The following is a 13,960-nucleotide window of genomic DNA, read 5'->3' as shown; positions in this document are numbered from 1 at the left end:
TGAGAGGCCCGCGTACCGCAAAAAAAAAAAAAAAAAAAAAAAAAGTATTTTGAAGCTGTGTTATTAGATGCACAAAATTAAACTTATAATACCTGTGTAGTGAATTTAACCTTTTTGCCATTACAAAAAGTCCTCCATTACCTCGAATAATGCTATTTGCCTTAAAGTCTACTTTGTATGATTTTAGTAGCTATTTTAGCTTTCTTTTCTGTATCTACATCTTTAAGATGTGCCTCTTGTATATGATTGTGTTTTGTTTTTCATCTGGTCTGTTTGTCTTTTAATTAGATTATTTAGTCTGTTTATATTTAATGTAATTACTAATACATTTGAGTGTAAATATACCATGTTTCTGTTTTATATTGGTGGCACCTGAGCAGGTATTCCTTTTTTGCATTCTTCTTAATTATCTTTTATTCCATACTTCCTTTCCTTTCTTATTTATCTAACTTTTTTTTAGTGATTAGCCTAGAGATTAAAACATGTATCTCTGACTTAAAGTCTATTGTAAATTAGTATTTTTACCACTTCCTGAACAATGAAAGAACCTTAGAATACTTTAATTTCAATTACCTCCCTCCTGTCTTTTGTATTATAGTTTTGTGATTTTAGTTTTCAACATATTTTATATCCTTGAAAACATTATTATTATTTTACATGTTCAATATTATTTTAGATTTACCTGAATATTTACCTTTTCTGGTTGCACTTTATTTCTTCCTGAATCTTCATGCTTCCATCTGGGATAATTTTTCTTCTGCCTGGAGAATTCCTTTTTGTTTTGTTTTGTTTTGTTTTGAACGAGGGAATGCTATTGCTGAATATTTTCAGATTTTTTTTTTGTCGAAAAATATATTTATTTCATCTTCACTTTGGAAGTATGTATTCACTGGATATAGAATTCTAGTCAGCACTTGAAGATACCATTCTTCCAGCTTCTATTGTTCTGTTAAGAAGCTGTCTTATTGTTGCTCTTCTGAAGATGACTGTGGCTTTTCCCCTTCTCTGGCTGCTTTTAAGATTTCTCTTTGTCTTTGATTTTCAGCAATTTTCCAGTAATGTGTCTAGATAATGATTTTCTTTGTAATGATTCTCCATGGGGTTTATAGTGCTTCTTAAATCTATGGTTTGATGTTTTCATCAGTTTTGGAAAATTCTCTCAACCCTGTGGTACTGCTGAAAGCTTTGCTCAGCTTCTCGGCCTCTCAGCCTCGTGTTTGCTTTCAGAAGTGGCAGTTGCCTCAGAGACAAGGTGGCTCCAAAGCCCTGGCTAAACTCTCAGTTTCCCTGTTCTTCTGGACCAACCTTCCCCCACCCCACCCCTGCCAGTTCTCACTGTCTTTGAGGTTCTCCAAAAGCCTTGAAACCAATTTTCTGTTGTTCAGTTTTTCTAGTTCTCAGCGAAACGTTTGGTCCAACAACCTGGTGGGCCATTGCTGGGAGTGAATCTCTTCTCTTAGTATTTGTAATTACTGCTTTTTAAAGCTAGAATATATGGCAAGCTTATAAACGTGAAAATCAAATTCAAGGTAATGGCCTCCTCACAGCATGAACCTACACCTATGTCCTATATTTCCCATTAAGAGACTAGGTTAACACTCTTGAACAACATCCATTTAGAGAACTTCTGGAGAGTTTTTTAAATAGAGAAATTTGAGTATATTAGATTAAGAAAAATGAGATATGCTCTAAAGTTTGTATTGTACTGCGAAGAAACTATTGTGGATTTCACTGGTGCCTGCCATTCCATATTTTGCTTAGTGCCAGTGTTTTCCCCATGGAGAGAAAACTGAGAAATTTGCTTCCTCAGTGCTTCAAACGTCAGAGCTAATCTAAAGTGATATAATATTTCTGTGAATTTTCAATTCATTTCCCTATATTTCAGCAAGTACATTTTGGACAGAATTCACTTGCTCTAAGATTGTATCATTGGCTAGCAGATAGATTGCATTTCTTCTTAGATTTAAGGCTTATGGTTTCTTGATAATTTGCTCTTTTGTGCATCTGCAGAGGGGGCTCGAGAGGAAGACCTAGATGCTGTGGAAGCTCAGATTGGCTGCAAGCTTCCTGATGATTATCGATGTTCATATCGTATCCACAATGGGCAGAAGTTAGTGGTTCCTGGGTGAGATGTTCACTGTTTGAGTTATTTTTAATGATACAAGTTATTTTCTAGAATGTAAACAAATTGTATTTGTAGTTACTCTTAACAGATTAAAAAGTATAAGAACTTCCTCCTGTTCCTTATAACAATCCATAAGACAAAATCTATAGCTTGAATTTGATTTTACCAAAATAGATAATGTCTCACAAACATGGTTTCTATCAACACATCTTTACAGTTAAATGGTTGGGGTGGGCCTACAGGACAGGAGAGGAGATGTGTGTGTGAGTATAATTTAACTAAACCTGTTTCAAATCCTTGAAGTGTTTATCCTGTTACAGGCCAAGTAAAGTATTTTAGAAAGCTTGATATAAGTTCTATGAATCATACATGTTAAAAGTAATTTGTTCAGAGCTACATACACTTAACTAAAGAAAATATTAGTTTTGTCCTATTCAAGCATAGTCTATAATTGAATGGCCTATTTTAAACTTACTTCTAAACGATATGAAGTATTCACTGTGGAACCTTTTGTAAAAGCAGACCATGCAGTAGCTCTCAAATTTACTCACAGTTTTTAAAGCTACATGCTTCTAATGGTTCTACTCCCTTTGTTCCCTCATGAAATTAAGGTATTTCAGAGACATTGCACTTGTGACATACTGATAGGAATTTAGGGAGAACTTTGCATTGTTCTTATTAGAACTTGGTATCTCTTTGTGTGTGAAGAACCATATGAGGCTCTGTTACCATTTCAGATCAGAGTTGAGTGAGTACAGGGAATCTAGGAGGTGATCATACTGAGGTTACAAGGTAGTATTCAGAAGTCAAATATTGGGCAGTTGGGACTAGATAAGCCTAAATCACTGGGTTTTTTCCTATTCTGTTTTCCTGTCAAGCTGAAGCTTGACAAAATGGAAAAATTGTCATATTTCAAGAACCAACAGGAGAGAACTATACTAAGCGTTGCTCAGAATTGACATGACAAACAGATCATGCAACACAGGGATTTTTATCTACCCACAGCCCAAACAGTGAGACTTAGGATGAGACTATCATCAAGGACCGACACCTGTGTTGTTCTCATACGTATGAGTTTAGACCCCATACATCCCAAGTTTATGAAAATTTGGACAAGGATTAAGCTGATTTCCATTTATACTGCCTGGTAGGATAGTGTAAGCTAAAGGTTGTATCAAGATGAAGGTATCAGAGAGAACATTAAACATTAAATTAGTCATACATATATATATAGCAAAACACTGGCAAATTATGGCAAGATAGATTTTTGAAAGCAATAAAACTATTTTTCTTTTTAAAAGGTTGGCATTTAGACAGTTTAGACATTTAGGCTTTTAATTTAAATCAGAATCTTTCCACTCAAGAGTTTGAATTTAATATATGCAGAAATTGTAGTGTTTGGGGTATTCCTGGTTTAGAATTGACATGTTAATCGTTCTTATAAAGTTGTCAATGTGAAATTATTATTCATCAAAAAGATTGCAGTTGACTAAATTTTTGAGTCTATATTCTCAGGTTGTTGGGAAGCATGGCACTGTCTAATCACTATCGTTCTGAGGATTTGCTAGACGTCGACACGGCTGCTGGAGGCTTCCAGCAGAGACAGGGACTGAAATACTGTCTACCTTTAACTTTTTGCATACATACTGGTTTGAGTCAGTACATAGCAGTGGAAGCTGCGGAGGGCCGAAACAAAAATGAAGTCTTCTACCAATGTCCAGTAAGTAGGAAGCATGTTTAAATGTGCCTTTAAGATGTGTTCTGATGGATGTATAAAATGTGCATTAGGAATTTTCAGGGTTGTAGAATGGGTATAGAGCATTATGCAATTTGATTATAGACGGATCTAACTAGAGGGCTAATATTCTGATATAATGGCATGGAATGCTAAAAGAAAATTAGCATTTTCTTTTAAAATTAGCATGCGTACAGAGGGAAGCTGTGATTTGTATTAGGACATTTTAAGTTTAAGAAAAACCAATGAGACACGCAAGAGGGAGGGGATATGGGGATATATGTATATGTATAGCTGATTCCCTTTGTTATACAGCAGAAACACACCATTGTAAAGCAATTATAGTCCAATAAAGCTGTTATAAAAAAAAGAAAAATGAATGAGCTTTTCGTTGAAGTGATTAATTGTAATATAAATTTCTAACTTTAGCTTTTGGACATCATCCATCATCATTCGCTTTGGATTCAAGTTCTGAGTGCAATAGAAACTTTCTAAACTCTTTCTTCAGTAGGTATTTGAGTTGTTGAAAAATGTAGATCTTTTTAAAGAGGATTTTGTTATGATTTTAATGTAAGCACAGAAAATATGGCATTTGGTTTCATTCTTATTTCTTCAGTTCTCAGTCATTCCTCAGTTGCAGACCTTCTGCTTTCATTTTTGCCTAGATGTGAACTTAAATAGAAAATATTTTTCAGGGGCTTCCCTGGTGGCACAGTGGTTAAGAATCCGCCTGCCAATGCAGGAGACACGGGTTCGAGCCCTGGTCCGGGAAGATCCCACATGCCGTGGAGCAGCTAAGCCCATGCGCCACAACTACTGAGCCTGCGCTCTAGAGCCCGTGAGCCACAACTACTGAGCCTGCGTGCCACAACTATTGAAGCCTGCGCGCCTAGAGCCTGTGCTCCGCAACAAGAGAAGCCAACGCAATGAGAAGCCTGTGCACCGCAACGAAGAGTAGCCCCTGCTCGCCACAACTAGAGAAAGCTCGCGTGCAGCAACGATGACCCAATGCAGCCAAAAATAAATAAATAAATTTATTTTTTAAAAAAATTCATAGTTATCTGAGACATGTGACTCCATATAACATTTAAGTTATTTAAAGAGCTTGCATAGCTTTTAATTTTTTTCCTAAGCATTTTCACGTCTTTTATCTCATTTTTGACTTGATAGCTCTGTAAGGTTGTAGGATGATGACTTGGTCTCTCCATTTACTGAGAGAAGAGACTAATCTAGAACTGTTCAGGTCCCTTGACTGAATTCAAAGCCCTGTCTTCTGGGTTCATAGGCCATGTGTCCTCTCACGGTTTTAATGTCCTAATTGTTTTCTTGAAGGATCATTTATTAGTTCATTGTAACTAACAGGAAGAGCCTAAATATAGAAATCATAAGAGCAGAAACTGAAAAGTGTGAGGAATGTCTGAGTATTGGTTAGAGCACTTAAGTTATTTTTATCTGTTTTGTCTTGTCCCCAGGGAAGGATACAGGTAGTGAACAATGGGGAATTAAGTAAAATGTATTTTCCTTGATTACAATATTCTTTTTCTCACCTAGGACCAAATGGCTCGGAATCCAGCTGCTATTGACATGTTTATCATAGGTAAGAGAAAAGTCTCTTCTTTCTGGTCAAAAAAATTAAGTTGGTAAAAACTTTTCTGTTACTTGATCAACTGGCAATTTTATATTTGTATTTCTTAAAGCTTGCTGGTTCATAAAGTACTATAACTAGGTTCTCATTAGAATAGCCCTTGTACTTTATTTGACTTGGGTTTCCATTTGGAAAAAGCTATGCCATATACAACCTTGTGCTCTTAGGATTCTGCTATAGAACAGTGAAATGTATAGAATTGCTAAGAATGTGTATAGTTCCCTTACACACACATGCATTTTCCATTGATCATATTAATACATAATTAGAGATATAGATACATAAAATAACTATACTTTTTCTCTTCTGGTGCCAGTGCTATAGTAAAATACTGATGTCACACCAGAGACTTCAGACCAGCAGTCTTCAGAGACCAGAATAAACTGGGCCTTATAAACTGCTTGGCACACCTGGTTTTTCTTGGCCTTAAAAGCATATTTCTCATAGGATTTTGAGAACAATTCAATTTGTATTCAAGAGCAGCTCACCCCTGTGCTGTTCATCCATTCTTGTTTTGCTTAGATTTTGCTCACGTAGAGGAAAAAGAGAAGCTTCCTGACTATCCATGCTGCTTTTTAAAGGCATTTCTGGAACATATTAAACATCTTTATATATTAATAGTAAAAGGATCTTGCAGGCCAAGGCACCTGTATTTAATTGTATCTCCTAATTGGAACCTTGAACAGAGTATAAGTCTCTGTGTGTTCAAACTACAGCATATTCTAGGTTTGTGGCATACTTCACAATATCAAGAAGTTCTCACCCCTACGCAGTCAGTTATAAAACACTTTTAAGCTTGGTTCCTAGCCTTCAGCTAACCCTGATTCCTGTGGTCTATGGTATCTAAGTTAAGCACCCTCTGGGGGTTACGCCCTTGCTCGTTGCCCTCTTTGGCTTCTCTGGGTGGCACATACTCTGAGAACATGATCGTCCTGGCTCTAGTCCAGTGGTGCTGCTCAGTCTATAAACTAAAGGCTGCCTGAGCTCTAAGGTAAGCTGCCGGCTAGGCTCTGTGAGTTTCTTAGTCTTAGTTTGGTGCTGGTCTGACATGGTGTGGAAGACCCCACCACTACAGCAGAGTACTAAGGTCTGAGAATACTCTTCTGGGAGTTGGGGTTTCTCCTAGAATGAGCGAGTAAAGCAAAAGATTTGAGATGCACTGGAAGAAATGAGGTGGGAAGTTAGTCTGGGAGGAAAGATGAGAAAGCATCTGATCTGCCTTTACACTACCTTGATAAAACCCCAATACTCTCAAAGGAACTGCAAGATATGGGCTTACTTTAAAAGGTAAACTACTGTAGAACATATAAATTACATCTTAATTCAACTAAGTTTGACTTTCTTGGAATTTTTGGTAAAACATAAGACGGAATCTCCTGATATTCAGTGCATTATTAATACATATTTAAGAAAACTGGAATCTATGTGCAGATAAGTTTAGTAGTGAAGGCTGCATGGAAAATTTTATCCTTATTTGAAAGAACGCACTTCGGTATGTGTTATAATAAATTAAGGCACATTAAAATACACCATGCCAATTTCTTTTTTAATGTAAATCATAAGAAATTTCTTTTTTCTTATATAATATTTTAGTTCATGAAATTTACAAAATGATTTTTTAAACCCTGCAGGGAAACTGCTAGTTCTCAAAACAGAAAATTGTACCTTCTATGAATTTAAAAACATTCATGTGGCCCCTTAATATCTAGCTCAAAGTGGATAGAAGATGATCAGTGATCATTTGAATAAAGTAGCAGTTAATAAATAAAGGGTCAGAGTGGGCCATTAATAGGCATTGAAAAAAGAGTAAACTATTGTAGTTTACCTTCTGTCAGTTGATACCTTTAAAATTTTAAAGCTGTATACTCTCAGACTCAAGCTTAAATTGTATCTTCAGTCATTCCCTAACTAGAATTATAAGTAAATACATACTATAAATTTATAGTATGTATTTATTATACTATATTTTTATATTTATTATACTTTAAATTATTTATACTTTAAATAGTTAAAGTATTAATTTAAATATTTAAATTAAATTAAATTAAAATTAATTTAAATATTTAAATTATTTATACTTTAAATAAATATTAATTTATTATACTATAAATTTAGCATCTGACTTTCAGTGTGGCAGAGTACAGGAACTGGGTTAATAGAAACAAGATTATGAAGAAATTCATTAAACAACATTGATTAAGGGACTAGTATGTGTTAGGCACTGAGCTGTATTAACAGTCAGTGATGGGGGTCTGAGAAAGTTATGTTGTATTACCCACAAGAGGCAACATAATTCATGTAAATACTTGTTATTGATCCAATCACTAGGTCACGGATATATGGTCTGGACTGGACTATCCCAGTCATTCTTCTCTGCGTTGAGCTGGTCACTGAGAATATGGAGGACCGCTGTACATTTGAATCTGTAGTAATGCAACTGGGCTACTTTGGGATTGGCCTGATGCCCAGAACTCCACAGTGCTATACCCCTATTAGGTGTACAGACTGAGCCTGGCTTCTGCCAGAATTTTGTGCATGAGTCAGGATGTGCCTGGACCAGGGATGTACCCTGATCATGTGAGGATAGGTGCTGATACTTTTTCTGTAGTTTCTTCATAGACATAGCTATATCTCCTTTGTTCTATATGTTCCAGAAATTATAGACAGAAGGCTTTTCATTCTTGTACCAGAACAAATTAAAGTTTAAAAGTCAACTATTTAGTTTTAAGTGTAAAAAGTAGTTTGAAGGTAGTCGGAGGATTCCCTAGCAAGGTAGTTTGGAATAAGATTGATAGAACTGAGGATAGAAATTTACCTAATAAAGGATTAGTAGAATGGTATATATAAATATTTCTAGTTTTGGCATCACTAGATATCACTATTAAGCGTAGAGAAATTGTCGTTTTTCCCCTTGTTTCCTGTATAAATTTAAAAAAAACTATTTGTCCTTTTCTCTTTTTTTTCCCTTCCTTTTTTACAGGTGCTACTTTTACTGACTGGTTTACTTCTTATGTCAACAATGTTGTATCAGGTGGCTTCCCTATCATCAGAGACCAAATTTTCAGGTATTTCACTTGGGGCTTTATGGATTGGAATGATTATAAATCAGGAAAAAACATCAGTTACAGATCAGGAGATGAAGTTTCCCATGAAGGTTAATAACAGAACCTCTCATCTTAAGTCTCACTATTTTATTCTCACTTTAAAGCCAACACATCCAAACAGTTGAACAGCCAGTATTTTTTTCATCTTGAAGAATCAAGAGAAAAAACTGATTTTGATTTAGAAGCTGTGGCTTTATAGTAGTTACATAGTTGTGGGGTTTTTTGGCGGTGGAGTGGGAGGCTGTTGCCAATAACAGATTTACTGTGAATAGCAAGTCAGTAACTATTAGCTCCTGGAAATATTAGTCATTATCTCTAAATGGAACACTCAGGTATTACAGATGGAACTAGAGGTTGGTTCACAGTAGCTCAGTTGGCAGAAATGATACGTTAATTATACATTAGAGGCCTCTAGAATAACAATACTAACACATTTTTATTGTCAGAGTCACTGTGTATAGGGCATAGCTGGGTTTTCAGATGTTCCAAAAGTTTCCTTAGCTCTAAAGACTGAAATAAGCTCTTTTTAGTTTCCAAGTTAGTTACTGATCCATTATTTGAACCACTGGTCAACCACTGGTTGAACCTTGACTGCTATCATTATTGATTCAGAGTCTTCAAGGTTTTCTAGTTTGTTTGTTCTTTTAAGCTTAATAACTATACCTTTAAGGTGCCAAATATGATTTAAATTTGTTTTTATCGTAAAGTAAAATATAAACTATTTTGCATTGTATCTTTAAATCTTTTATCTTACAGAATTGACGTTTATTGATTAAAAAATGTTTAATTTTTTAAAATTACCTAGATATGTTCATGATGCAGAGTGTGTAGCAACGACTGGGGATATTACAGTTTCAGTTTCCACATCGTTTCTGCCAGAACTTAGCTCTGTACATCCACCCCACTATTTCTTCACATACCGAATCAGGTGAGAATTTTAAATGGGGTTGCCTTTGGGAATATACCTTATGGATGTGTTGTTATCACCCCATTTGACATGATATAAAAACACATTCTGAAAGGCAGCTTCTTGCTAAAGTGTGGAGGTAGGTGGATAACAAACAAATTTTCTACAATATAGTGTTTGTAAAGCACCTTGAGTTTGTATCAACTTTTGTGCCAGGTACTTTGAGAGGTGGACCACTAAGCTGTAATCATCATGAAAGGTCAGTATTAGAGTTATAATGCGTTCTGAAAGCTATGAAATTGCCCAAGATAAAACGATGCATTTCAGTTTTATCTTGCCTGTCTATATTTAATTAAAAGTGTAATAAATATTTATTGAGTACAGCCTGTATATTAGACATAGTGCTGAGCAAGCCCTGGATTTGGTTAAATAAAAAACAAATATTAAATACACTTTAATTAGAAGTACTCTGTACTGTGAGGTAAAGATAACTCATTGCCCTAAGGGATTAAGAATGCTTTGTTTTTAGATGTATTTTTAAATACTTTATGATATATATTTTCAAAAAATACATATACATGCATATATACATACTAGAAATAATAATAATGTATACTTAACCAGAAGGCATTCTAGGATTTTGGTATTGTATGAAGCCTTTGATATGTCCAGTTACACATATTCAGATGAATGTTGTTTTAATTGTTTAATTTAATCCTGCCTAGGATTGAGATAAGCTTAAAATAGTAATACCTACACGTGCTTATACGGTATTGTAAATGAAAATAAGAGTCAGCAGAGTCTCAGAAAAAGGAGGGAAATAATAGTATTGGAAAACAGAGTCAAGGTATAACCCCAGTAACTAAATAGTAGATGCACGAAATAGTGACATTTTGCTCTGAGCTTTCTAGAAGCTAATGGAGAAAAGGGCTGTATAGCCTTGTAGTGAAAGAAAAGACTCCATTTTTTAGAACAGAAGTTTTTCATGGCACCATATTCTAGAAAGTGTTTCCCACATTGGTCTTTATTTGAACAGCAAAAGATCGTTGTCACCACTATGTTTGTAAATTTTTATGTTGCCCATTCTATCGTTAAATCCTAAATGAAAGTCAAGTGTGTAAATTGAATGAAACCATTTCTGTGGGGGAGTTCAGCTAATTAGGCCAGAATCTTTGCAAACTTACAGGAATAGATGATTTACACAGACTTTGGGTTGGGTTTCTTAATTTCCTTTGGAAATCCCTTTCACTGGCTTAGCTCAAAATACTGTAGCTCTTAAACAGAAAAAACCAACGTGTCTCTACCACTCCATTCTCTTCTCCAGGATTGAAATGTCAAAAGATGCACTTCCTGAGAAGGCATGTCAGTTAGACAGTCGCTACTGGAGAATAACAAATGCTAAAGGTGACGTGGAAGAAGTTCAAGGACCTGGAGTAGTTGGTATGTATCCCAAGATTTGGGTTTATACATCAGTTGCTTCTAAAACATTTTGGAGAGTATATATGTGATACATAGCTTGGCAAATGCATGATGTAGTTAGTGGATAAGACTGCATCTTTTTAATAGCTGTGTTTCAGTGTGAAAGATATCATAGATTCTGAATTCTTCTCCTAACTACAGTATTTTGCTTCATAAATATAATGTGTAAAGGTCATTATTTTATCAGTTTAGTACCTGAAACATGAACTTTTCTAAAATTATAGCAAACTCAATTATTCAGGGATTGAATTTCCCTTCTGTAGATCACACGGGTTTCTTGCTTTTCCTTCTTAACTGCTTTATTTTTTTAGCTGGATAATTATTCATTATCATATTCTGTAGGGTTACAGGGTGTATGGCAGAAAGAGAAAATAAATTTCATATTGGTCATCTTTTTGAAATTTCAGGAGAAATGTTAAACTTAGTAGCACAGATTTTATTGTTTTTTGATTTCAATCATCTCTAGCCTCTGATTACCATTGACATTTGGCTTTTTAAAAAATTATGATTATCATAAGTTTCTGAGACCTCAGATTGTTCATGTTTTATATGTGTCCTTCAGGAAAATAATACTATTTAAGCTATGTGCTTTTGTTATTGGCCCTAAGCATATGTAGAATTCAGTTTAAATTGAAGTTGTTTTAACTAATTGCCACAAATAGATTCATATTCTACGTGTCTTTTTAAGGAATTTTTCCTGGATATTAAAGAATTTTATTAAAGCTGTAATTCTTTTTCTGTCATTTCGTCTATTGGTGTAAAACCTTTCCCTTGTGACTGCCATTTTGTCTGGGCTAAATGCTTAAGATGCATCTTCAGAGTTTTATGTTTTAGTCTCTTGCTACATTTAAACATTTAGATTATCCTTATCTCTGTTTGAACTAGAATATGTGACACTTTTTATTACCAGTGTCTTAAAGATTGTGTCCTCAATGCCGCTCCTTTTTTTTTAAATTAGTTTTTTATAAATTAATTTTATTTTATTTATTTTTGGCTGTGTTGGGTCTTCCTTGCTGCACACGGGCTTTCTCTAGTTGCGGTGAGCGGGGGCTACTCTTCGTTGTGGTGCGCAGGCTTCTCATTGCAGTGGCTTCTCTTGTTGCAGAGCACGGGCTCTAGGCACACGGGCTTCAGTAGTTACAGCATGCTGGCTCCGTAGTTGTGGCTTGAGGGCTCTAGAGCGCAGGCTCAGTAGTTGTGGCACATGGGCTTAGTTGCTCCGCGGCATGTGGGATCTTCCCGGACCAGGGCTTGAACCCGTGTCCCCTGCATTGGCAGTTGGATTCTTAACCACTGCGCCACCAGGGAAGCCCCCCTCTCTTTTTTTAATTTTCATTCTACTGGATATCACCCCCCCACCCCCAACACACTATAGGGAATTAGGAGAGTACAAAAAAATGTCAAAATACTCATAATCCCATCCCAAAATATTAACATTTTGTTATAGTTCCTTTTAGATTTTTTCTAATTATGCATTTTCTTTAATATAGTTTAAAGAGGACATATCGTGTTTGCTATAATGAAGAACTAAATATTATACTTTAATTTATTGTTACTGTTTTCTCTGCAGGTGAATTTCCAATCATCAGCCCAGGCCGGGTATATGAATACACAAGTTGTACCACATTCTCTACAACATCAGGCTATATGGAAGGATATTATACCTTCCATTTCCTTTACTTTAAAGACAAGATCTTTAATGTTGCCATTCCCCGATTCCATATGGCATGTCCGACATTCAGGGTGTCTATAGCTCGATTGGTAGGTTAAATTTTCCTCTGGTGCTGATTTTACATGACTTTGTGGAATGAACTCCACAGAGGGTCTTTGTTGATTACCCAGGCAGATAGTTTGTAAATGGTATTTCAGAGAACCCTAGAGATTTTGAGGGAAATATCTTTGGGGGGAGGGGGAGATGTGTGAATATGTTGGGGGGGGGTGGACAATAAGTAAACTAGGCTCCAGATTCTTCAATCAGAGTAACTCTACTGTTATGTTTTTGTTGTTGTTTTTATTTGTTTGTTTGTTTTAAATAGACTTTATTTTTTAGAGCAGTTTCAGATTCACAGCAAAATTGAGCAGAAGGTACAGAGATTTCCCATATACCCTCTGCTTCAACTCATGCATAGACTCCCCCATCATCAATATCTCCCGCCAGAGTAGTAACTTTGTTACAGCTGGTGAACCTACATGACACATCATTATCACCCAAAGTCCATAGTTTACATTAGGGTTCACTCTTGGTGTTGCATATTCTGTGGGTTTGAGTGTATGTATAATGACATGTATCCACCATTACAGTATCATATAAGGTAGTTATTGGTTTCAAAGTTTCAGTGTCTTTTCCAGTTTCCAAAAACAGTTTTGTTGCCTAGTGAGAATCACCACACTAGACCAGTTAGAATCGCCTTTATTTTATTTCATTAAGACTGGGGAAGCAATTTCTTACAGTGATTTTGCTAAAACTCCCAATTTTAAAAAAATAACACAAATATCCTATAAAATCATTACAAAGAAGATTTAATGGGTAGACTTGTACTTTTAGTAGTCTCTCTTTGGGATCATTTCCTAAGTCAACTAGCTGTTTTTTTGAAATCTCATTTCTAGGGTGACAGGTATAGCAGTAACCCCAATCTTACAGGCTATAAAATGATTAAAGAAAATTATGACACTTGAGTTATACAATAGGAATAAATAATGAATTGCATACCCAGAATATAATCAAGTCATAGGTGTCAAATGTTCAAAAAAAGCCCTCTAGCTCCTGGGATGACCCCGATGGGTGGGTCTAATGGAAGTCTGGGAAGATAGACATGATATTAATCTGACTTAGAGTGGATACATTCCCAACTCCAGTTTGGAAAGAGAAGGATGATGATGAGACTTTAGGCCATTATACTTGTGGTATTTCTGGTGAAAAGAGTCTACAGCCTGGGTTTGGAAGTGAAGTTTAGCTTCCCTCCCA

At 35.5% G+C, this 13,960-nt stretch overlaps 1 protein-coding gene across 4 annotated transcripts in view; it reads left to right on the top strand.

The window, feature by feature from the left end:
- FBXO3 (F-box protein 3) overlaps positions 1–13,960 on the top strand; it is a 32,384-nt gene that overhangs the window by 13,365 nt on the left and 5,059 nt on the right. For all 4 annotated transcript variants that reach the window (XM_004314366.4, XM_019948224.3, XM_019948223.2 and 1 more), the window contains exons 4-10: positions 2,011–2,125; positions 3,641–3,845; positions 5,412–5,457; positions 8,486–8,570; positions 9,415–9,537; positions 10,841–10,956; positions 12,566–12,756. In XM_004314366.4, coding sequence (XP_004314414.1) covers positions 2,011–2,125; positions 3,641–3,845; positions 5,412–5,457; positions 8,486–8,570; positions 9,415–9,537; positions 10,841–10,956; positions 12,566–12,756 — 881 coding nt within the window. The remainder of the gene's footprint in view (positions 1–2,010; positions 2,126–3,640; positions 3,846–5,411; positions 5,458–8,485; positions 8,571–9,414; positions 9,538–10,840; positions 10,957–12,565; positions 12,757–13,960) is intronic.

The sequence above is a fragment of the Tursiops truncatus genome, chromosome 8 (assembly GCF_011762595.2).
Source record: "Tursiops truncatus isolate mTurTru1 chromosome 8, mTurTru1.mat.Y, whole genome shotgun sequence".
In the NCBI taxonomy this organism is placed as follows: Eukaryota; Metazoa; Chordata; class Mammalia; order Artiodactyla; family Delphinidae; genus Tursiops; species Tursiops truncatus.
This window is presented reverse-complemented; position numbering and strand designations above follow the sequence as displayed.